The 24,940-nt window shown below is 40.4% G+C and overlaps 1 protein-coding gene across 11 annotated transcripts in view; it reads left to right on the forward strand.

Annotated features, from left to right (window-relative positions):
• The window catches only part of Lmo7 (LIM domain 7), a 206,472-nt gene that overhangs the window by 174,079 nt on the left and 7,453 nt on the right, over nt 1–24,940 (forward strand). For 7 of the 11 annotated variants that reach the window (XM_060391542.1, XM_060391543.1, XM_060391541.1 and 4 more), the window contains 12 exons: nt 7,468–7,582; nt 8,690–8,851; nt 9,859–10,046; nt 10,938–10,998; nt 12,573–12,629; nt 14,410–14,435; nt 14,700–14,804; nt 15,755–15,847; nt 16,225–16,652; nt 17,678–17,743; nt 21,310–21,362; nt 23,616–23,829. In XM_060391542.1, the coding sequence (XP_060247525.1) occupies nt 7,468–7,582; nt 8,690–8,851; nt 9,859–10,046; nt 10,938–10,998; nt 12,573–12,629; nt 14,410–14,435; nt 14,700–14,804; nt 15,755–15,847; nt 16,225–16,652; nt 17,678–17,743; nt 21,310–21,362; nt 23,616–23,829 (1,568 nt within the window). The remainder of the gene's footprint in view (nt 1–7,467; nt 7,583–8,689; nt 8,852–9,858; nt 10,047–10,937; nt 10,999–12,572; nt 12,630–14,409; nt 14,436–14,699; nt 14,805–15,754; nt 15,848–16,224; nt 16,653–17,677; nt 17,744–21,309; nt 21,363–23,615; nt 23,830–24,940) is intronic. The other 4 variants (XM_021647000.2, XM_060391546.1, XM_021647006.2 and 1 more) reach the window with 1 other exon arrangement.

The following is a 24,940-nucleotide window of genomic DNA, read 5'->3' on the forward strand; positions in this document are numbered from 1 at the left end:
TCAACAATCTCCCACCCTATTACCCTCTTTAATTTCAGTTGCTGCTGCTATAATCCAGGTCAATTTTTTTTTTTATTTTGGTCAATGCAAATGATAAGGAGTAACCTCAGGTATGTTTGTTCTACACAAGACTCAGTAATTTTGCTGTCCTAGTGTCTCCTGAAGCATTTTGTCCTTTGACTAGAGTTCAGGGCACTCTGTGGAGTGCTGATGTTCCTTATAGATGAGCTCAGAATCCCTTTGTCATAATTCACTTGTTGAATAAGTGCATACGATGGGCTTAGACAAGCTGCATGAGGCACATAGCCCTGTGATGTCATAACCATCACTTTTATTCTTACACACACACACACACACACACACACAAATCAAAAGCATAGATGTTCATGTTAATTTTTCAAGGCCATCTTAGGCACTAAATGGTGGATTGGGTATCCAAACTCAAGAAAGTTTACTCAAAATTGCTTACCTCTTACTATATCAAGGGAAAGAAACGTGCCTGAGCTTCGAAAGAAAGCTAGTTTTATTTGGGCACATCACATACGTTAGTCATTATTATTTTCCTGTTTGAAGATGTTTACTCTGCTTATCTTTCGGTGTAATACCTTTCAAGTCCTTCAAAGCTAGGCAAAACAACCTCTTTCATGACCCACATATTTTATCTTCCTGGTTGGAATTGAACCAACCACACCATGAAGTTACACTCACTAACTTCTTCCTTGTTGCAAATATCCATGTCGTCCTCCTTGATAGATATTCTTTGTACCTTTCAGTCAACATGCGGATGTCAGGGCTGACTTGACCTACACATGCTATCCATGCTGGCTTGAGCTACATTCAAGGCCTTGTTTACCAGCCTCAAGTATGAACCTGATCTGGGAGGCAATTTCAATTTTTTATCGGTTCTTGGGTGTGGGAACTTTCAGGTTGAGGGGTATTTTTGGAATGCAAACTCTGTGATGTTGCACAGAAGTATTTTAAGAAAGCAAGTCAGCGGGCAGAGGATGAGAGCCCATCTCAGAACTGTGCTAACACAGGGAAAGCATAGCGAAGGAAATAATATGGCTGCATTCACCTTTTCCTCAAGAGTTTCCTCTTCCTCCCCATTGCTGAGCTGGCAGCTCTTCACTTCCTCACCTTCCTCTCCCTCCTCTCTTAGGGATTTTGCCATTTTCCCTGCCTTCCTGTTCAGTTTAGGTTACCAGGAGACCAAAGGAAAGAGAAAGAGATTTGACTCAGAGGCCGACCTCACTCTTTACCTGCCTTGCCTCACAAAAATGTACTTTAAGATTTTCTCTCCAAGCTTGTTTTACTTACAAGTTTCTGTTTTCCATCCTTTCAGAGCCTCCTGCTCTCAATTGCCACACACATCTACCTCCCAGAATCTCTGGCCTAGCCCTTTAAAACAATTTACAGGAGGTGAATGATAATACATATGAAAGAAGCAAAATTTTTGCATGATTTTGATTCTGTTCCTGAACTGGATATGGCTCAGTGGTAGAGCATTTGCTTGCCATAAGGTTCTAAGTCAGTCCCCAAGTGCCGATAAAGAACCCCTTTAAATAGCAGGAGTGGAATTTCCTTATTCTGCTTTAACACCACGACTTTTATGTTTTACCCCTGACTAGAGCCATCTTCCTGTGAAGGTTGGAAGCAAGCTCATCTTTCTCCTCTTAGGATAGGACCTGAATATGACCGTGTCCTGTTGGCTTTCAAACTCACTTTATGTGCGTTAAATAGGATTTCGTTTAATTCATCTAGAAACTGCTTAATCAGCATATATATCACATTTAATGTGTTTCCAAGAGAAACAAAGAAAGTATGTCTTGAGCATCAGCCATGGGTGTTGGCACCTTTTAAATGTTTCATTTAATCTCACCCTTAAAGTAGGTGCTATTGTCTTCAGTTTTACTGCTGAAAGACTTGAAAGTTCAGCTATTTCACTTGCCCCAGGTTGGTGAAATATGTGGCCCTCGCTCCATTTTTTTTTATACCCTACCCACAAATCCTGGTCAATCTGCCTTTTCCTCTTCTTACTTCTTCTCCAATACTGCACATTCAAAGTTGATGGTTGCCTTACATAATTAGGACATTGGTATAGACTTTTTTTTTTTAATTATTTCTGTGCATGTATCTGTCTTAGTGTGTGCATGCCATATGTGTGCCGGTGTCCACAGAGGCCAGAAGAGGGTGTTGGATCCACTAGAGCTGAGTTGCAGACGGTTGAGAAATACCTAATATGGGTGCTGGGAACTGAACTTGGGTCTTCTAGAACAGCAAGCACTCTTTACCACTGAACCATCTTGGCTGCTGCTGACTGATTTGTAACATTGCTGTGTTTTTAGAGTTTTATAACCAATAAAGATCGAATTATCTTCTGGCTGGTACAGATAAAGGTATCTCAAACTGGCCTCAAACTTTCAATTCTCTTACCCCAGCCTCCTAGATATTGGCATTTCAATCATCTCCCCAGTGCCTGACAATGAAATTATTCCTAAAACGATTTTGAGGGACAGTGGCATATATTTACTGAAACTCACCTCAACTGAGCTTATTTTAGAAATGTAGAGTTTGAATTCACCCAAGCTGGCTGTGGGGAGCTATGGGCAATGTAAAAGTGGGGTGTGGCACACTCAGGATGGTTGATAAGTAGAATTCTGGCAGCTGTGGGAAGGAGGTCTGGAGATACAAGACACACAGGAGGTGATAAAGGGAGAGAGGGGGAATATCCCTCTACACTATGATGTGGACTTGTAGAAAGATGAGGATGATGGGTTCATTCAGGGTCAGAGTCTGGGAACTTGAGCACATTATTTAAAGTGTAAGTAGGGCAGCAGGAGGAGTAAGTTTGGGGGCAAAAGTGAAAGAAAGCAGAAAGAGCTATTCGTAACTCTCACAGTAGCTGGGTAGTGATGCACGGAACCAAGATTTGAAAAGAAGGAGGAGGTAAAGCATGTCTGGGAGGAAGATGCTTTAGTTTTGAAACTGTTGGACCTAGCAGTTGAAGACAAATTGGTGAGTGCGAGTTACTTAGGAAAGTGTATGGTCAGAGAGGTTGGGGATGACTGGGGAACTACAAGACAGAGTATAGAAAGGAAACACGAAACTAGGATGGGACTAGAGAAACTGTGGGTATAGGGAAGGTGGAGGGGGACAATGGGTGACTTAAAAGGGTGCTCTCCAATTTGGGGAATTGGTAGTAGCTGGTAGGATAGATGCACTTTTCTTGGATTTTGTAGATAGAAGAGAGGCTTGGAAGGCTTGGATAAGGCAGTAGCGGTAGGAAGCAGGGTACCTGCTTTCCTGGAGTTGGGAATCAACGGAGGGTGGACACAGATTTAGGTAAGTCTTTGGTGAGGGGAGAAGGCTTGAGCTTAGAGCAGGGCCGTGACTCAAAGGCTACTTCCTTCCTATTTTCATTTCAAGGAGAACCTGGAATGTACTAAGGAACCACATGGACAGAAATTGAAAGATTACTTACTGTTATTCCGGATTGTGTCACCCAAACCTGCTTTTAGTGTTTGTTTTTATTTTTAATTTATTAAAAAAATTTTTTAATCAAATGAGTAGGTTTCCTTAAGTCAATGCATTTGTCTAGTTGGTAACACTGGAAGAAAATAGTTCTTTATCGGCTTAAAATTGACTCTGATGTTGATTACTTCCCATCAGTGGTGACATGGAGATTATAATTCATCAACTCCAGGAGAACTAATTCATACTCGTGATTGCAGGTCACCTTTGATTGTTTTTAGACCATTAGAGTCCCCTTCTGGCTCATCAGTCTGGCAGGGAGTGGAGCAGTCTCGTTTCCAGTGGGTACTTCTGCTCAAATTGTAGCCGATCTGAGGGAAATCGCTTTCAGTTTAAGTGCTGAGTTGTAGACAGAAAACTATTGTTTTCCTCTTTTCTGGCATGGACAACTGAAACTACTTCGGTAGTTCATTTCTTAGTCATAAGAAACTCTAGGTTCTCCTTGATAATTTATGTTCTTTTTCTGTCTAGTTCAAAAGGTAATTCCCCAGTTTTCTGCTGTGCCTCAGATCCTTTGTACAATACTCACATGGCCTAACTTTGTAGAGAAAGTTAAGAAATTAGGGCTCCTGACTGAACTCATTGTTGAAGAGTTCATGTATGGCTACAATTTTGGGTTGTTTACACGTAAGAAGTTGTAAAGGTGACTTTTATTTGCCTGATTTAATTGTTGTCTTGAATGCTGACTGCCTCCAACTGCTAACTAGCTAACTGCTAGTCCAGGAAGCTTTTAGCCTCCAAACAGTCTAATCCAGGCCTAGAATGTTTATAGCCTCTGAGACTTACTGCTGAATAAGCTCATCCTTTCTAGTTCTTTCTGAACTCCTGCTGGCTGGTTCAACTCAACTCTTCCTGGTCCAAACTCTTCTCTTAGCTGACTGATTCAATCTGCCTTCGCTTTCAGCCTCTGACTGAATTGCTCTGCCTGGCCTCCTACTAACTTTGGCAATATGTTCTTATACCTCATTCTTATTTTCTGGCTCATTCTATCTTCACTTGTGTCTAGCTTGTTCTCTCTTTGGTCTATCTCTGTAAAACTCTCCCAGTAAAACTGCCTCTGAATTCCACAAACTGAAGTGCCACAAATTTAACTCCACTGCATTGCCTCTCAAGTCACTGACTCTACTAAACTGCCTGAAGAGAACTCTGAGTAGAACTCAGAGATATGTGTTCCTCTGTTTCCTAATTAAAGGCATGTACCACTATGCTGGGACCTGAACTTTTCTTTATCTGAAACTTGCTCTATAACAGGCTGGCCTTGAACTCAGAGATCTGCTTGCCTCCATCACCTGGGATTAAAGGCGTGACTGTATTCTCACCAGAGTACCCATGGTGCCGGATTAAAATTCCTCTACAAAAAGGCATAATCCCACTTTTTCTTCTGATTTACATAACGGAGAAGCTCTTCCCTCTATGGTTGAAGCTCATTCTCCTTCATCCTTTATTTGGAAGAAAGGGACAATGCTCAATTACAGTCTCCCATAAAGCATTTTAAAATGTAGTTTGAGACTATTTATTAAAACACCATCTCATCCTTTATTCGTCAACTAATAAAACCTCAATTAGGGGGTTGACTATGTAACCCATCATTCATCTCTCTGTCTTGTATAGCAATAGATTGTGTACTGTCATTGGCTTTTGGTCAGATCTTTGTGTATACGGTAAAGATGACCACTCATTTCCACTGAGTCCCCTCTAGTGTAAGTGTGTGGTGGTTTTGGCTAAGGAGTAGAACCAACTGGTACCTTTCTTTAGTCTATTTTCAGCCCTGTTTTATTACTTTCAGATTGATGCTCAGCAAGCTCATTAATGATGCCTATCACAACGGCATCTGGATGCCTCTATTTAAACTATCTTTCAAAGGCTTCCCAGTAGAATCTTCATGTCATTAGCTACGTTTTGCTCCTGCTGTAGAAACCCCTCATATCTACCTTTGAAGCGTTACGATTATTCGTAAGAACAGGAATCAAGCCTCGTTCATCTTTTTTTTTCAAAGTGCTCAGTAGAGTGAGTGTATGTTGCACAGTGAGTAACTGAGGCATTTCGTTGTGCTTCCATGTGTTCATAAGGCTTAGCACATGCTTCTGTCATTTTACACATTAAACAGCTTTTCTCAGAATATTGTCACTTGGATCTTAAATTTACTTTACGGTTGGAAAACAGACAGAAAGCTTATTACTACCTCAGTCAGCCATAGGTTTGAGTTTAGCTGGCAAATTAAAATGAAGAGTTGGCAGGCTGTGATCTGTAAAATAAAGTAGCTTTGAGAAGATTTCTTTCTTTCTTTCTTTCTTTCTTTCTTTCTTTCTTTCTTTCTTTCTTTCTTTCTCTCTCTCTCTCTCTCTCTCTCTCTCTCTCTCTCTCTCTCTTTCTTTCTTTCTTTCTTTCTTTCTTTCTTTCTTTCTTTCTTATTTGAGACAGGCTCACTTTGTAGACCAGGTTGGCCTCAAACCCAAACCCACAGAGACCCACTTGCTTCTGTTTCCCCGAGTGCTGAGATTACAAGAGTGCACCTCGACACCCAGCTGGGAAATTTTTCTTTTTTTTAATAAGTGAGCCTAACTTCTTTATGATTAGAAAGCAAAGAACTAAAAGACTAATTTGATAACTTATATTATGGTTTATATCCGTTGTTTACCTCAAATAAGGTATATGTTAAGAAAGATGTTTAAAAATTTTTAATTACATTTATTTGTTTATTAGTGTGTGTGAGTGTGTGAGGGAGACTCACAGCATGCAGGTGGAGATCAGAGGACAACTTGCAAGAGTTGGCTCTCCCCTTCTATCACATGAGCCCTGATGATTAAACTCAGGTCGTCAGGCTTAATAGTCAGTGCTTTTATTTTCTGAGCCATCTTGCTGGTCAGTGAAAGATGATTTAACAACGGTAGCTCACTGGGAAGCTGAAATTTGGTTTAGAAAATCAGTGAAGAAAATCCTAGGAGTTGGAGAAATGGTGCAGTGGTTAAGAGCACTGGCTGCTCTTCCAGAGGACCCAGGTTCAGTTCTTAGAACCACATCGTGGCTCACAGTTACCTCTAACTCATGTTCTAGAAGATAAGATAACCCCTTTGACCTCTATGGATGCTGTACACATGAGGTACATACACATACACGAAGACAAAACACCATCCACAAAAAAAATTATTGATGGGCAAAATTATATCCTGGGAAATTTAGGATTTGCTTTTATGTGGTATAGTAAGAGGGTGGAAGTCGAGTCCTACTTTCCCCAAGATGCTGTTGTTCTTGGACTTGGTGGGTACTGATGATGCTTCAAGGGAACCATGGTCTATTATGCTGGATGTCTTTGTGTGCAGTGTCTCTAAGATGAGAGTTCTGCATTTTGTAGCATGGGCATCAGCAATGTCTTTGCCTGTGTATCCCATGATCCACTTGAGGCAACAAATAGGCCCATTGAGACAGACCCAGCCAATTCCAGATGGATTGCTTCTACTGATTTCTGATGATACTTCTATGGGGCATTTGCCTGCATCAGCCACAAATGCTTAATATTGGCAGTCGACTGTTTTTCAGTATGCTGTATGCTGTCTGTCATTTTAAAAGCATATTTTAAATTACTCTCTTTTGTTTTTAGGTGATGAAATAAGTGGTTTGCAAATTAGACTTGCTTTTATGGTGAACAAAAGCCTAGACTTTATTAACGTCCAGTCTGTTTGTAGGATTGTGTTAAAATGAAGGAAGACATCGGTTGGTGACAGATTTGCCCTTACCTTATTTTAGCAGAAAAGACTATTTCATGACATACATAAAAGTGAAACTTTTATCAGCCCCGAGGGAGAGAGTGGGAAGCTGCTGTTTTGTAATGGACGGACGCAGGCGTGCCTTGGTGCGGCCCCCCGTCTTTCATGGATAGGTTTTCCCTGTGTGTGTGCCAGGGACATCTGATACCAGCGTTTCATGTTTTACTTTCAGGATCAGTTCAGCGATATGAGAATCAGCATAAACCAGACGCCTGGGAGCAAACCTGTCTTTGGGTTTACAATAAAATGGGATTTTTCTGGGATCTTCGTAGCAACAGTCGAAAAAGGTAAACCAGGGACCTAACTCTATTGCTTTGCCTTCTCTGCTGTGTGGGGGAAACGAGAGCAGCTTTGTTTGGAATGTAGGAAGGACATGTGGGAAAGATGCATTTCGGTGGAGGCCAGAGATGAAGTTTCTGCCCTGAGACTAGCTGCTGCTGTTACAGATTACATACTGTTTATTTTCCCTTCCTAATTCATCTTGGTTTGGAAGACCATTTTGTAAACTTAGAGAATTTCTTTCTTGAAAACTCAATTTCTAGAAAATTTTAATAAGTAATACTTATCTGAAGATTTAGTGTAAATTTTCCGTGAATAACTGTGTTTTATGGTAGATCTAAACAGGCATGTCGTAGACCAACATGGAGGTTGTTGGCAGTGGCTTGATCCAAATGGGTCATACATGCTAGGTCCTATGTCTGCTGTCACCCCCAGCCAAGAAGGATGTTTTCTAAGTACTGTTAATATTTTATGCTTCACTTTTTATACGTTTAGGGTGCTTTGGGATTCTGTTGGACAATTACTTCTCCGACAAACAGGGTTATGCCAAGGGAAACCCAGAAACAGCTAAATACGCCCTCAAGGTTGAAAATTACAGTGAGGTCCATTCTATTTGAGATGAGTTCTCTGTTTACATATTTTTATAATACAGAACTGTGTGTTGGCACTGGCTCTTTCTTTTAAGTTTCAAGATTATTGTAATCACGGTTCTTTAGTTTTAGTGGTTATTTTATGCAATTTGAAGGGACTTTTTTCATCTCCTCCCCATCTCCAGAGTGCTAACTGATTCTCAATTAAAGTACACGTTTCACATTTTTAATTAAAAATAATTACATTTTTTTTTTTAGTCCTTTGGAGAGTTAAGTTTTCTTTTTATTGGCTGAACTTACCATTTCTCCTTTCAATGTAAATGAAAATACAGACTATGAAATAAATGCTACTCTTGGTACTTCATATGATAAAAGACTCAGATATTAGGTGTTGCTTTCTCTACTGGAAACAATAAGAACTAATTGAGATGAAAAAGTTGTTCTCTTTACTTTACAGAAACAACAGAGAACAGAGTGTGAGGGTTTCTTCTTATTCAATTATTTATCTTACTTTACATTGTTTAGGTAGCCCAGCAGAATTGTCTCAGCTGCAGGTGGATGATGAAATTCTTGCCATCAATAACACCAAGTTTTCATATAACGATACAAAAAAGTGGGAGGAAGCCATGGCAAATGCCCAAGAAACTGGAAACTTAGTGATGGATGTCAGGCGCTATGGAAAGTCTGGTGAGTTAGTTTCCCACTATGCCTGGCCTTCTAAATAAGGAAACCCCACTTTGGCAAATGGTTAATAACAACTGGCTTTATTAATCCTCTCCCATACCCCATTTGACTTAGCTTTGTGCTTATAATTGTTTTGTCATTGTGTTGGGACAAATCATGAACAGATCCTCTGAATAGTCTTTCTGAAAGTGCTTCACTAGCAAATCTACTGAATTCTATACCATTTGCTTGATCTGGCGGAATACAAACGTCAATCAAAAGCAAGTATATCTGTACCTGGGAGTCACAATGCTGACCATTAGGAATGGCACTATGTGGTGGGCAATAGTGTTATACACCTTTAATCCCAGCACTTAGGAGGCAGAGGCAGTCAGATCGCTGAGTTTGAGGCCAGACTGGTCTATAGAGTGAGTTCCAGGACAGCTGGGGTATGCAAAGAAACCTTGTCTCAAAAACAAAGACAAAAAACAAAAACAAAAAAAGCCCCCAACCAACCAACCAACCAACCAAATCAACAAAACAAACCAAAACCAACCAACCAAACAAAATGAATGGCAGTCCAATTTAACGTTGTCTGCAGTGTTGAACCGTACTGCTGCCATCAAGCTCACCGTTTCACATGTTCCTATTTATTGTCATAGCATTTTAATCTGCTCTTCACATCACTGTGTTTGTCTGTCATAGGTGATGGTTAGGTGAGAAGAGGCACGTAGTCGCTTCAGACTCACCAATTTTTGGTGTCGGCCTATAACATGTAGTCCCAGTTTAAGGAAAGAATCAGCATATTTGCTAGTCTTTTTGTTACTACCATGACTTTTAACCTTTGTGTCTTGGGATTTTGGTCTGCTGGTTAAAGCCCTAAAGCCCCCAGATCATTCATACACTACCTGATTCATCTGTCTGACTGTACATCTGTCTGTGTACATTTTGTATCTGTGCATTCAGTAACTTTATTCTTTCCACTTCACCATCTATGTGTGTTCATTACTTGATCTTCATGTGCCAATCAGACTGGGGCAAAGACCAACCTTCCCTGCCATTTATACGGCATAAAACCCTCAATCTTACCAGTGTGGCTACCAAAATTATAGGTTCACCTGAAACAAAGTCGACTGATACAACTTCAGGAATTTACAACACAGACAAGTCTTCAAGTCTGTCAGTAACAACTGATTTCTCTGAAAGCCTTCAGAGTCCTGTAAGTAGAACAAAGTAACAACTGTTACTACCTGTGGGGAATTCAATGATTTTGTTAAACAGTTTTGTTGCCATATAAAGCTAAATAGTTAGGTTATACTTAATAAATAGACTAAAGCGTAGTTTTGAAAATATGGGACATTTTTATTAGTCTGTTATTATTGAGTTATGTAATGGTAACATCATTCCCTAATGTTGCTCTACTGGTATTTCTCACCAATCTTTCATCATTACAAGCATCTCTCAGATCTGTGTGAATGAGGAGCAGCAATTGTGGAAAATTATATGCTATAAATTATCTATGTGTTCTCTAGTCTACTGTGCACGATGAAACCTCTTGAAGCATTTTAATTCTTATGTGGGTGAATCTGATAGGTTGGATTGCATGCCCGACTAAGACATAATCAGTTGCATGAATTGAATCAAATAGCAATGCCAGGAAATATCAAAATGTTAAAGAAACATTTTTTCATAGAGTTTTTGATAATTTTAATTGATGATTTAAACTTTGAACTGAATAAGCTTATCTAATATAAAGAAATATTTATTTATATTAGATTTATTTTGTTAAAGAATCATTAATGGCTGTTTTACTGCTCATAAATATAAGCCCAATAAACGGATGACTATTTTATCTATCATGCTTCTTAGAATATTAATGATTGCTTAAATTTATGGTCATTCTTACCTATAGCTAGTCAATAATCCTTTTACAAATCCTGGAAAGTAATGAAAAAATTAAGTTTTTACTACACATAGAGGTTGTGAAGAATGAGTCAATATCCTGAAAAACCCATCTTGTTTAAAGATATTTTTCCCTAATGAGAGATGCATTATTTACGTCCAAACTCCAATCAGAGAGAATGTTAATTAGCATTTTTACCCTTTTCAGTCTACTGAATCCAAACAAATCAATGGAATTCATGAGGAAAGCAGCACCTTTGATTCAAAAGGTAAAAATCAGCTTTCAATTGCTTCACAGAAGTACATCATAGCTCTGGAGATCTGCTATAAAAATTGAGATCTGTAACTGAAAGAAACCTGGATGCACAACAAGTTGAAACCAAGATTGGCATGTAGATCTGGCTGCAGGCAGGTGGGCGGGAATCTGTCCCAGCATGGAATGGCTCAGGAGCTACAAACACAAATTTGGCAGCAGGCTCTGGAGTGCTCTGTCCCTGGGTGCCTAAACCAAATAAGAAGAACAGGTTTTCCCAGAGCCAGCAGCTTCCGGGCCTTCCGAGTGTTGGCAGGAGATCTTCTTTAAACACAAAATGATGAGGTTTCCTCTCCTCCTTCATTGTTCTGAAAAGGACACATGTGCAGAGAGCCGATCCTGGCAGAGAATCACCAATGGTAGCGACAGTCGTAGGAAGTCACTCTTGCTTGTCTTGGAAAAGAAGGCAGAATATACAGGGCAATGTTGGAGTTCTCTCTTTCTGCTTTGACCATTCAGAAATAAGTTAGCTACTGAATACTGTGTGTCATTCCTTAGATATCTCAGATAGAACTTTCAGCTCCATTTAAGCAGGAAAGAGGCCGGAAGAATTCCACATCTTGCACCGTGCAGCCAGGCCTCCTGTGGTGGGGCTGTTTTGCTTGTCATGACTTTAAAGACAGATGGCCAGTTTGTCAATATGTTGAGCAGAGCTGACCAAAGTTTATGAATTGCCTTCCTCAGTGATCATCATCTTCGTCCCTCATTTCTATTGATATAGTTATCTATATCAGTAATAAACATTGCTTATTTTCCTTCATGATACTAAAAATCTAAGGATCCCTGTTCTGTTCTGCCAATGGACCAGGTGGTAGGGCCAATTGATAAGATACCTACTTAGTGACCCTGGGACCCAATGCAGGGCATGCCACTTGAGAGTTATTTAGATAAGTGAGCATCACCCACTATCAGAGGATATTTATAGTTTGACCCACGGTCTTGGGACTGATCTGTGGGAGAAGTCAGATTATGTTTTCTTATTCTTTCTGACTCATCTGCATTAAAAAAAGTTTTAAATTAGCATGTATAGGTTCTTAAATGCCACAAAATATTGTAATCAGACGTCTATACCTTAATTCTAGTATTTGTTTTCATTTGGTTGTTCTTTATGCTGTATTGCTTTTCTGGTCTTCTCCAGATACTTCTGGACTTTCCTTCATCATGTTGTGAAAATGTGTTGGTAGAGATAATTTTGGGTTGACTAACTAACAAGAAGTGTTAGTTTCCATTTCTTGGAAGCCTTGAGCACTAAGCTGATGGTATGGCTGTCTTGGCTCTGAAATTACAGTGCTGTCTCCTAAAAATAGTTAATAAAAGTATTTGTTAGTTTTACTAATTTGAATGTAGTGTAGACTACTAAATATGTGTGTCTGCCTTGAAACAGTCTCTAACTTCAGTGGCTATATATTTTGTTAATTAAAAATAATATTGCTACAGACTGGAAAGGCATATGAAGAGTCAATAAATTTACCCGCGGTAAGAAATTAAAATGAATGACCTGGTATTTATTTTCTTATTCTTTTCAACTAGCATCAGAATCCATTTCTTTGAAAAATTTAAAAAGGCGATCACAATTTTTTGAACAAGGTAAACCATAAAGCCAACTGTTCCCTGGGTTCTCGTCTCACTTGCCACTCTTCCTTCTAGTCTGTGCTGCTGGGTACCAATCTCCTTCCATCTTGCTGTCGTGACAACCAAGCAACATAACCCATTTCCATTCTTTCCCCAGGATCACCAGGCTTTTCTTACAGCTCATGGGTCTACCTCTGTGGTAATGGGTCTTTGCGTGTCCTTTGTCTATCTCTCAAGGTGTTTCTCTCTTTTAACCTTGTGAAAAAAACAAAACAACCAAAGCACTGAGATGCTGTTAAACACACGTGTTTTTCCACTGGGTAACAGTAAGAAATGAGGAACTTCATTTTCAACTTACTGCTTCCTATCATTGGCACAGTGTTAGATTACACCAACATATGTTTGGTCGACTTACAAAAACAAACACATACACACACAAAAAAAAAAGCCAAACAAAGTTTTGGTCATTGGAAATACTGGAGGACTGATAACGATTACTATGTTGATGACAAAGGAAATTCGAAATAAAGAGAATTTGGTTGCTCCTGAGTACAAGAGCATTGAGAAGTCACCTGTGTTGGTGTAGCTGCACGGCCCCGCCTCGTGAGATGTGTTGCATGCAGCTTTCTTCATTTTCGCACTTGTCTAACATGCTTGTCTTCTGAATGTGGCTCCAGCTCTGTTTTGCTTTGAAGAATGAAAAAGTAATATCTAATAACATTTTAGTTGCAACATCACAGGAGATTTACAGTTGCTATCTAAAATGTTACTGTTTCTTTAAAGATTAATGAAACACGTCAATTTCTGCCTTACGATACCTACTGGGTTTGTGTCTGTTGTGTTTATTAGCTATACTGTTCTTCTTAAAGTACGTTAAGTTTCCTCTTAGACCCTGAATAGAGTTTATCAGCTGCTGTCGCTGCTTCTGATTCATAGGGTTTTTTCCCCCCTTTGTTTTGTTTTCCTAAATTCACTGTTTTCTGTGGCTATTCAATTGAAGTGATAATACAGACCTAATTTAATCTGGCTAAAACAAAATAATTTCTTGTCTTTGTTCTAGTTTTTTTTTTTTTCTCACTTTTCTTCAATGAGCTACTTTAGGGAAGAACATTTTCCTGGAGTAAACAGTGCCCCAAAGTCATAATAAAGAAATTAGCCAGTCAGGCTGGTCCACACCTGTAATCTCAGAGGCTGGCAGACCCAAAGTTCAGTCAATGTTTGCTACATCTATGAGCTTGAGGTCGTCCTGGGCCTCATGAGACCCCGTGTCAGAAAATAAAAACAAAATATAATGATAATACCATGCCTGCTAGTTCACCTGTCATCAAGCTTGAATACTTGAATTTCAAATAAGAGAAGATGAAAAGGTGTCTTCAACTTGCTTTTTTGCCGTCATATCAATAGAAAGCCACTCATAGGAAGAACATCTGGAAAGAGAGATTGGCTGCTCTCATAGTTTTGGTGATTGTAATAATTGAGTTTGGGAGGTGTTCTAATGTTTGCATTTTCCCCCCTGTTAAGCCAAACTCTCAGACATTGTTCAGTTTAGTGTCAGCCCTGTTCCCTAGAGTCTGAGCAATTTTCTCTGTTTTTCTAAATTTGAGTTTGGAAGGTGAGTAAAGATGGAACAGGAGAAAAAGGGTTCATACATAGCTGTATTACAAAAAAAGCTGCTGTCACTTGATATACTGGCAGGAACAGCTAGAGGTCCAGCTCCCTGAAAATAATTAACTTTGTAGAAATGGAGACTCATACTGTGCTTTTCTTCCTTCCTTGCCTATGTGCTGCGATGCAGGAAGCTCTGACTCTGTGGTTCCCGATGTGAGTATTAGACTTGCGTGGTTGGGAGTATGTACGGGGAAGTTTGGTGGGACTAGATTACGACAAGTAATATTTCTCGCCTTGTTTTACAATGGCGTAAATGTTGACCAGGTTGTAATAAGCTGAAAAGCTTGACATTGTAATGTGAGACTGTGTCTCCCTGCTGTAGGTTAAGCCAGTGTGAGATGAATAATTGAGGAGTGTGGAACTTAATGATTTCATGTTGTTCTGTGCTTACATTCTCTTGTGCCGCAAACTGGTTAGCTTCCGGTTCCAACCCTCAGTGCCCCGAGTCGCTGGGCCTGGGATCAAGAGGAGGAGAGAAAACGGCAGGAGCGGTGGCAGAAGGAGCAGGACCGCCTACTGCAGGTACCACACAGCCGAGGCAAACAGAAGGCTTAGCTTTCAGTGCTCTCTTCTGGCTGCGGCCAACCAGTGTTGAGGAGCGAGTGTGAAAAATGGCAGAACCGAGCCAGGGTCCTCATCAGAAGCAAACCCTTCTCCATACAGTGTGCATACCCTGCCCTAAACCCTTACTTTGATGATTTTAAAAACTATCATGCACTAACTCTTATGGGTAATTTGGAGACCCAAGGGGCTCAGTCAGGAGTGAGTGGCCCAGACTATGAGCGCTAGTCCATGTCAGCTGTAGATGAGGTCTGCTTGGCGATTAGTCTCTCTTATCCTACCTGGAGGCGTTAGAGCTTGGACACAGTTCTTATACCATGTGCCTACTCCTTCCTGATATCTGTATTTTAGCTTATTGCAAGACTTTCTTTCTCCTTTCTTTCTTTCTTTCTTTCTTTCTTTCTTTCTTTCTTTCTTTCTTTCTCTCTCTCTCTCTCTCTCTATTCCTTCTGTCCTTCCTTCCATCTTCCTTCCTTCCTTCCTTCCTTCCTTCCATCTCCCTCCCTTCCTTCTTTCCTTCCATCTTCCTTCCTTCCTTCCTTCCTTCCTTCCTCCCTCTCTCTTTCTTTCTTTCTCTCTCTTTTTATTCCTTCTGTCCTTCCTTCCTTCCTTCCTTCCTTCCTTCCTTCCTTCCTTCCTTCCTTCCTTCCTTCTATCTCCCTTCTTTCTATCCCCCTTCCTTCCATCTCCCTCCCTCCGTCCCTCCCTTCCTTCCTTTCCTTCCTTCCTTCCTCCCTCCCTCCCTCCCTCCCTTTTTCTCTCTCTCTTTCTTTCTTTTCTTCAGGGACTAAACTGTGATTGGTCACATGAAAGACTGACATGGAGGTTTAGAGACAGCAAAATTGTTAATTGTTAATTGCTTCCCATGAGAAGGAAACCTTGATTAATTATTATGCCATATTTCCCCATAGGAGAAGTACCAACGTGAGCAAGAGAAGCTGAGGGAAGAGTGGCAGAGGGCTCAACAGGAGGCTGAGAGAGAGAATTCCAAGTACTTGGATGAGGTAGCACGAAGCATGCCTTGTTTCCTTCCTTCTCTCTACCTTGTTGGAGAACCTGAGGAGCAAGCACCACACCTCTAGACACACACTCACTTCCGTAACTCTTTGGGAAATATATTGAACTATAGTGTTACAGATTTGCTTTGATATGTTAACTTTCCTCCTAGTTTTTCTCATGTAGCATCAACTAATTATTCCACAGAGCTTGAATGGGTCTTTTTGCTTTGCCTTAGACCCCAGTTATTCACATGACATTTTTTTTAGTGCTGTAGCTGTCTTCTTGTGATTCTGGGCTTCTTGCCATTAATCTCATCTACAGCTGAATCTGTGTGAAATGATAGAGACACAGATGGTGTTTCTTTCTTTTACTGGCTGCCTAGGAGCTGATGGTCCTAACCTCCAACAGCATTTCTCTGACCTCACGGGAGCCTGTGGCTGCCACCTGGGAACCCACTTGGAGTGAAGGGTCCAAGTCTTCGGACAGGGAAGGCACCCGGGCTGGAGAGGAGGACAGGGGCCAGCTGGAAGATGATGCCGTTTGCGAGGACCAAAGTCTGAAGCTGCAGCAACAGCTCGTGCTTGAGCAGGAGAAGAAACGGAAGGAACAAGAGGCTCAGGAAGAGGAGCTCCGGAAGCAGCAGGAAGCTGAGGCTCAGGCCCGCGCTCGGGCACAGGAGGAGGCAGAAGCCAAGGCCCGGGCAGATGCCCAGGCCCAGGCTGAAGCTGAGGCGCAAAGAAGAGCTGAAGCACACAAGTTCCAGGCAGAGAGGGAGCGAGAAACTTCGGTCAAAATATACCAGTACCGGAGGTCTGTCCCCATCGCTGAAGGGCACCAAGGAGTTTCTATAGCAGTGGCTTTGTTTGGTTTACCCTGTATGTCTTCCCACCTCTGCCTTTGCTTTACACAAGTGAATCAAGCAGTTCAAAGGAGCCTCTAAAGCACAGACACCATTGTGTCACTTTAATTCCCTCAGCTCTTTCATGGCTTCCTCAAAACTCCTTGCCAAACCTAGGAAGCTCCTGTGAGCTCTGTCTTGGTCCCTGGTAGGCCTTAGCATTTAGGCTCCTCCCCGGTTTACTGTCTCCCTTGTTTACTTGTCTTCTTTGCTTCCCTCCTGTGAAAATTCCAGCACCCTCTTCCCTGGACTTCAGTATTTTTCTGTTACCTCTGGAGACGAATTTCCTCACGTATGTGTGGCCTACTCATTTGATGTAAACTTTCCTGACATAACCACCTTAGCCTTTCCAGAACACCTGATTCTGCCTTCTTACTATTTCTCTCTACATCACACTAGCCTGCATTATTTTCCTATTGGCTTCCCTAACCTAAGAGGATGTATTACAAAGCAGCAACTCTTTTTAAAATTTTTTTTATTAATTATTTATTACAATTTATTCACTTTGTATCCCAGCTGTAGCCCCTCCCTAGTCTCCTCCCAATCTCCCCCTTTCTCTTTGTTCTCCCCCATGCCCCTCCCCTAGTCCACTGATAATGGAGGTCCTCCTCCCCTTCTATCTGACCCTCACCTATCAGATCTCATCAGGACTGACAAAGTAGCAACTCTTAAAAAAAATTTCTGTAGCCCTAGATCATTACCAGAACATAGAGATTCCTCCCATCCCATCGTATGCTTGAATAGTGAATGAATGAGTGGACTTGTGGTTGGCAAATACATACAGTTCTGTTTCCTACAGCAGTTGATTGAAATGCTTGTCTAGCTCCTAAGCCATAGACAGTTAACATAAAGAGACCACAATACTATTTTGATATTCCTAAAGTCAGGGAATGTCTTGAAGTTTGATATTTTAATAAAAATTTCTCTTACTTTTTAGGCCTGTTGATTCCTATGATCTACCAAAGAGAGAAGAAGAACCTTCAGGATGGCTTCCCAGTGACAGGTGTGTAGACTACTTCCTTCTACCTGGGTAGTGCTAGTCTGCTTCCTATGAATGTTCCTTGGTTCACCTGGAAGAGTTATGCAGCTACTGTAGTCTTGTGGAATACAAAGAAAACTTGAAGATTGTTCTTTGTATCAGTTAGTTTTTGCTGTGCAGCAATTACCTTTTATTGTAGTTTACGATTTTGTGGCTCAACAATCTGTGCTGAACTCATTCGCCAGGTTCTGTTTTTTTGGGCTTGGTCACATATCTGTTGTTAGTTAACTGGAGATCTAGCTCTGCTTTGGGCAGTTGGTGGAAGTGTCTGGGGGAGATGAGAGTGACTGTCTTTAACATCCAAAAAGCAAGTGAAATCTTAATATGTTGTGGATGGGAAGAGAAGAAATAGAAATGGAGAAAGTCCCCCAAACACCAGCAATCCAAGTTATTGTGCAAACTAAAGTCAAAAGGCTTGTTCTAGCTGGAGTCATAGTTAGGTGGTTTGCATTTGTAATCTCAGTACATAGGAGGCGAAGATAGAATAATTGATGTGAGTTCAAGGCTAACCTGAACAATAATGAGCTCAAAGCTAGCCTGGGCTACAAAGCAAAACCTTGTTTCAAAAACAAAACAAAACAAAACAAAACAAAACACCCCCATAAAAACCAAAAAACCAAACCAAATAAGCAAACAAACAGAAACAAGAGGCTGTATTACTCTCCTTTTTAATCACTCAGAACAATGTTTTAAATGAAATCTTTGAGGTAGGCTCTCAGTACTTACCCCAGGCTTACCTAGAACTCATGATGTAGCCCTGGCATTCTTTCTTCCTTAAATTTCTGAAATGCTGGACCTACAGATGTGTGTAGCACTTAATCCAGGACACCTTTTGCTTTAAAGGGGTATGGAGAGTGGCTCAAGCTCACCTAAAAATGATCATGTTTTTAGGGCACATGGTGAGAATTGTGATTTTTCTCTTAGACAATGTGTCAGAAAACACTGGTCAGGTTTAGGAAGGAAAATAGGATTTCAGCTATTAGAAAAGGAAACTCATATAGACATGTAATATATGATGAACCTACTGAAACCTGTACATCTAAAGAACTAATCAAGAGAGAGGACCCTGACTAAAATGTTCAATCCTCCTCCCGAAAGGCAAAGAGGAAGGACATCAGAGGAGGAAGAAAACAGGAAACAGGCTGGGAACCTGCCACAGAGGGCCTCTAAAAGGCTCTGCCCTGCAGACTATCAGATGCTGAGACTTATGGCCAACTGTTGGGCAGTGTGCATGGAATCTTATGTAAGAAGTGGGAAATAGTAAGATCTGGAGAAGACAGGAACTCCACAGGGAGAGCAACAGAACCAGAAATTTGAACACAGGGGTCTTCCCAGAAACTCATACTCCAACCAAGTACCATGCATGGAGATAACCTAGAACCCCTGCACAGATGTAGCCCATGGAAGTTTAGTGTCCAAGGGGGTTACATAGTAATGGGAACAGGGACTGCTTCTGATATAATCTGATTGGCCTGCTCTTTAATCACCTCCCCCTGAGGGGGGAGCAGCCTTACCAGGCCACAGAAGATGACAATGCAGCCACTCCTGATGAGATCTGATAGACTAAGATCAGAAGGAAGGAGAGGAGGGCCTCCCTTAGCAGTGGACTTGGGGAGGGGCATTGGGTGAAGAAGGAGGAGGGAGGATGGGATAGAGAGGGGAGGAGGGAGGGCCTTATGGGGGGATACAAAGTGAATGAAATGTAATTAATAAAAAAAATAAAAAAAGAAAAGGAACATGTGTTTAAAGTTTACTAAAGCAAAAAAAAAAGTTTCCTAAAGCATTAAGCATTAATATTTTCAAGTAATTAAAAAATGCAGCTTTGAAATCACTAAAGACATTTGAATAGCCCATCTATAAATATTCAGTCTGTATTGGCCTCTGCTTGCCTGGCTGCAATGCTTCCTGTCGGATGCACGCTTTCTTTGTTAGATATAAGGAAGGAGGTACCTTTACTTTTAACCAGGTTTAGTGACAGGGTTCAGAGGGGAGAGGAAGAAGAGCAGGAATAACCTGGGAGGAATGGGCCTACAATAGCTAGAGAAAAGCCTTCTGATAAATGGCCTGATTGCGGTGAACTTGTGAGTGAAACTAGCGCTCACCAAAATGTCTCCTTCCTTGTCTTATCATTTTATTCAGAACTTTATTTTACACAATTTATTCCTTAGTACAGCTCTGTGAAGAAGGTGTATTTAATCCTATTTTTATATACAACAAGACAGGAACTTACGTAGGTTGACAGTTCACTTAGAGCCCCAAGGAGATGAGAAAGGGTAGGAGTCACTCCAGCTTATCAACGTTTGGAGCTCAGACCTTAAGGCATTGCATATCTGCCTAGAGGGAAGGTAGTGAAAAACTGCTTAGGAAATCAAACCAACCAAAATAAACAAAAGGTCAGAATTATGATTCTATCACTTGGGAGGCAGAGGCAGGGGGAGCTCGGTATATTCAAAGCCAGCTTATTCTACGTCTGCCTTTTAAACCTGTGACTGGATTTCTATAATCAGGCAGGAGATACTATTTGATATGTATTTATGTGTGTATATATTATACTTTACTATACAATACATAATTCTATAAATAGTATTATATGTAATACATAAATACTATATATGTCATACAGTATATACTTTCTAGGCATCAGAGAGTACAGCCTAACTTCTGGTGACAAGTGTTTCCCTTGTAAATGCAGGTGTGACTGTTGACAGATACAACCGGCTGTCATTTGTGGCTCACTGTCATGCACTCTAGGTTACCTCACAGAATGCTGGTATAAGTTGTATATACATATGTGCATATGCACACGGCATTAGTGCTATTTCTGAAGTTTAGCTAGTTTAGTAGGATGAGGAGAGGAGCCTGTGCACATACATAGATTGAAAGTGGCATTTTCAGGGTAGCCTGTATAGTCAGTGTGCCTTCCTACCTGTTTTGAATGCCGGGACGGCAGTTGACAAATGGATGAATGCTCTGTGGCCTCCCAGTGCCTTAGACGTTCGCATCTTGAGAGTGGGCAGTGTTCAGGAGGCACCACAGACTGACTCTGGGTAGTCTGGGGCCTGGTGCTTTGTAAACCTAGCAAGATGGAAATCTGGCTGGATCTGGCGTGGGCAGAGCTGCCAGGCCGTCTCTGTATTCCTAGGAGGGAGAGAGGGTCCCACATGTTTATCTGTTTCCAGCCCATCTTTTGTTTTCTGCTAGTTTGCACAATTTTGAGCAAATTCCTTCATTGGAAAATAAGCACAGATTCCCAATAGGCACAGGAAACAAATCATTTGCTTAAAAGAAGAAAAAAAAAAAAAGCATCTTTGCCAGGTGTTTTGGCTCATGCCTTTAATCCTAGCACTCAGGAGGCAGAGGCAGGGGGATCTCTTAGGTCGAGGCCAGCCTGGTCTACAAAGTGAGTTCCAGGCCTACACAGTGAAACCCCGTCTAAAACAAACACCCCCCCCCCAAACCAAACCAAACCATCTTTTCTGGAGTTAAATAAAATTTTCTTAACAACACATATTTAATATATTCTGTTTTAGAAGTAAATCAAGATCTACTACAGAACTAAATGACCCCTCCATAGAGAAAAATGGTAAGTGTGATTTTTGTATTTAAACTTTTTTTTTAATAGAGCACAATTGCTTATTTTGTGGTCATATACCATGACTAGTATTTTTAAGTGCAGGACACTTTAGATTCATTAATATTAGATGCTTAACATGCTATTTTGAGTAAAACAAAACAACTATGTTGTGTTTATTTTGGCTTTCTTTATAATAGATTATTGTACTTGGGGTATTTGAATAGCTATGGAAATATGTGGGAAGTTTGCAAAGAAAAATGTTGACACAGCTTTGCACAGTAGACTTTATCTTGCATCTAAAGAATGAGGCCAGAATATGGTGGCGAGGACTTAAATATCCTATATAAATCTGAAGTCATACTTGCAAATGAAAAAAGGTCTGAAAGTCCAAAGTGATAGGGATTTTTTTTTTTTTCATTTCATGAAAATCATTTGGAGCTTGATATAAAATATGGTTCTGGTTAACCCCACATAACTAAAATTACATAAGTAAGGAAAAGCCCTGAGCAATAAGCATCGTTTGCATGGAGTTTGCATAAGGAAATTATTGGTCAGTTTTTGCACATGAAGAAAGGTTCAGGTGGGGATTGAGGTAGCCAGACAAGCTTTGGTGTCAGCCCTTCAAGACCTACCTATAAGGGCATTCAGGCCTCTCATGCCAGATCTTTCTGTTGTTAAAAATAATAAATAATAATAATTTACATTTCATCTGTTATCTTTCAGTTACTGGGAAGGAATTTTTTTTTTTTTTTTTTTAAGAAAAGTATTTATTTTTTCCCATTGTCCTGGGTGGTCTGATGACAGCTCATTTGTCTCTCAGGTCAAAGCTCATAGAGTTAGTTTCCATCGGGATAGTATCCTCATTGGAGTAAGTAGGCTCTCAATGACCTCGGCCCTATTTAACTTGCCAACATTTTGTTCCCACCTTCCCTTTAGGAAACTCAGCTCTAAATAATCATCCTCCCAGCAGATAATTCTAATGTGGTCTCCCCAGTCTTTGAGTCTTTCCTATTTGCATATCCAAGCTCTTCTCCCTTGAATTTGACCCTAGCTATTTTTATAATAATTAAGTAGACATGTCTTCTGGTACACGCTTACGGCCTGTGGTGTTTTTCCTCCACTCTGAGTGAAACCTGGTTGACAGTGTAGCGCCTGTGGCTGTCTGAGACAGCTGTTCATCCTTTCGTTCCGTGTCTCACCTGGATAGTAGTTAGTGTGTGCTTTCTTCCCTTTATTAGCCCCGCGTTTTAATGTTAATTAGCAGACATTAGAACTTATTACATATTTAATGGGATGACTTGGTTATGCCATTAAAATACTTTTAAAATGCAAAGTATTTTATTTAAACCATAAACACCTTGATGTTGTTATTAATATACTAAGTGTAGGTGTGTATAAAAATTTTTTTGTGTGGTTTTACTCATTGCTTACTTGGCAGAAGTATCCAGATAAGCTAAATATTCTGAAACTGTGGTTATAACAGTCAATTTAGAGAAGGAAAAAAATCCTCAGTTAAAATTTTCTTATTCAGACTAAAGCAAGGATGATATCTCCAGTCTATGTGTGTTTTATATAAACAAGAAATTAATCAGCAAACCCTGAGGATGAGAGCTGACAAAATCACCACCAGAAAACTTAGTAGTGATATTGCAGTTTTGTAAATTTCTTAGAGACCATACAAATGTGGTGATATTATGGACAGTCTTTTTTTTTTTTTTTTTTTCTTGTTCACCAGAGCTATGTCAGTGACTGAACACTCCTACAGTGTGGTCATGACATATTCTGTGACTTCTACCATGAACATTTATCCCATGTCAGTTAAAGATGTGTGCATTTCCGTTCTCTCTCCCCACCCTGGGGAGAGGGACAGAGAATATATGTAGAGGAAAATGCCTTGTTTCCCTTTAGACTCTTGGTAGCAAGCCTTCAATAAGTGCACTTGTTTGAAAAGAAGGAGGAACGGGATGAACATTTTGTAACTGAGCAATTCTGGGATCTGGAGGGGTTTTTTGTTTGTTTGCTCTTGCGGACAGCCCTGATGGTCTTCTTGCGTGCACCCCTTGGCCTCTCTGCATGTGGAACTGGAATTTCCAAGAATTAGGAGTGAGCTTGTTGCTGTCTGTTCTCCTGCAGACATGTCCCTAGAGATAGATGGTGTCAGCACATATGGAGGGTGTTGGATTTGAAGTTGCACTGTCTTTGGAGGCTGAACCCCTACCATTTCTTGTGTATGTATAAGCTTTTGGTGTGTTTTTAATTTAGGAAGCAGCAGATATTCAGAGCGAATTGGGACCACTGGCTTTTCACAGAGGAGCTCCAAGAAGGATCAAGCCCCCTCAGAAGCAGAGTTAGAGCGACAGCAAATCCTTCAGGAAATGAGGAAGAGGACATCTCTCCACAATGACAACAGCTGGATCCGGCAGCGCAGTGCCAGTGTAAACAAAGAGCCCATCTGCCTGCCTGGGATCATGAGAAGGTATGGGATAGCTGACAATCACTTAGTCTTTGCTGTGAGGCAGATGTCTCATTTCTAGGCTTTTTCTCCTTTCTTTCTTTTTTTCTTTGAGAGAAGGGAAAGGAGGGAATGTCATTGAGCAGTGCTTTTTGGCAGTTGTGTCTGAACCATCTCATTTAAACAGGGAGAGAATATTTTGAAGTAGGCACAGTTCCTCGGTTTCTCCATATGAAGGAACTGGTTGAGGCAGGGAAGCTAGCCGGACAAGATCACATCAGGAAAAGCTACTAATTCTGGATGTGGAATTCTGAGATGAGAGCCAGAGAAGTAAATATACTTTGACTCTTTCTTGTGTGTTAAATTTGAAGAGAAGAAAACCTACTTATGTTAATAATGAGGTTATTGGCAAGATTGGAATTATGATAATCGGGTTCACAAAAAAGTGTAAAATCCTAATTTTTTTAACTTTTTAGATGGTGAATATGTAGATACAAATAGGAGTGAGTGGATGGGCATTTTAAGAGGCTTGTCTTGGCAATCGAAACCACAGCTGCTCTGTTCAGTGTTCTGCCTGGCAGCTAAGCTATAGAGACTTATTTGCAACGTGTTTCAGATAAAGAGCTACTTGTTTTAATATGCAAATAACCCACCAGTAAATTCTAGTAACTTCATCTATGTGTCAATGTCTGTGTATATCTGTGTCTATAGCGAAACTAAATAGGTGGTTTGAGTAGGTAGTTCATAGGAAAAACCTACAAATCAATACCACTCCTCAAATGATAATGATAGGTCCTTCTGCTTATGAAATTTGCACGGCATTAAGACATTGATTTAACCTAGTACTGGCAATGCATAAGAAAATGTGAATTCTCTTGTCCAACGTTTTCAATCATCTTTTCATGGTAAATTAAACAAAAACATACATTTTCTTACCAGGGCTCTATCTTCTGGATTTTGTTAAATAAATATAGAAAGATAAAGACAAGGACACACACTATTGGTAATTGTGAATAAAACAAGCAAAACCAAAAACCCCAAACCATCCCACCCCCAAAAAACACAATATTACTCTTCCCAGTGCTCCTAGTTAGGTCAATAGAGGTTCAGCGCTAAGAATACTATACAAGCATTA

Source organism: Meriones unguiculatus, chromosome 9 (assembly GCF_030254825.1).
Source record: "Meriones unguiculatus strain TT.TT164.6M chromosome 9, Bangor_MerUng_6.1, whole genome shotgun sequence".
In the NCBI taxonomy this organism is placed as follows: domain Eukaryota; kingdom Metazoa; phylum Chordata; class Mammalia; order Rodentia; family Muridae; genus Meriones; species Meriones unguiculatus.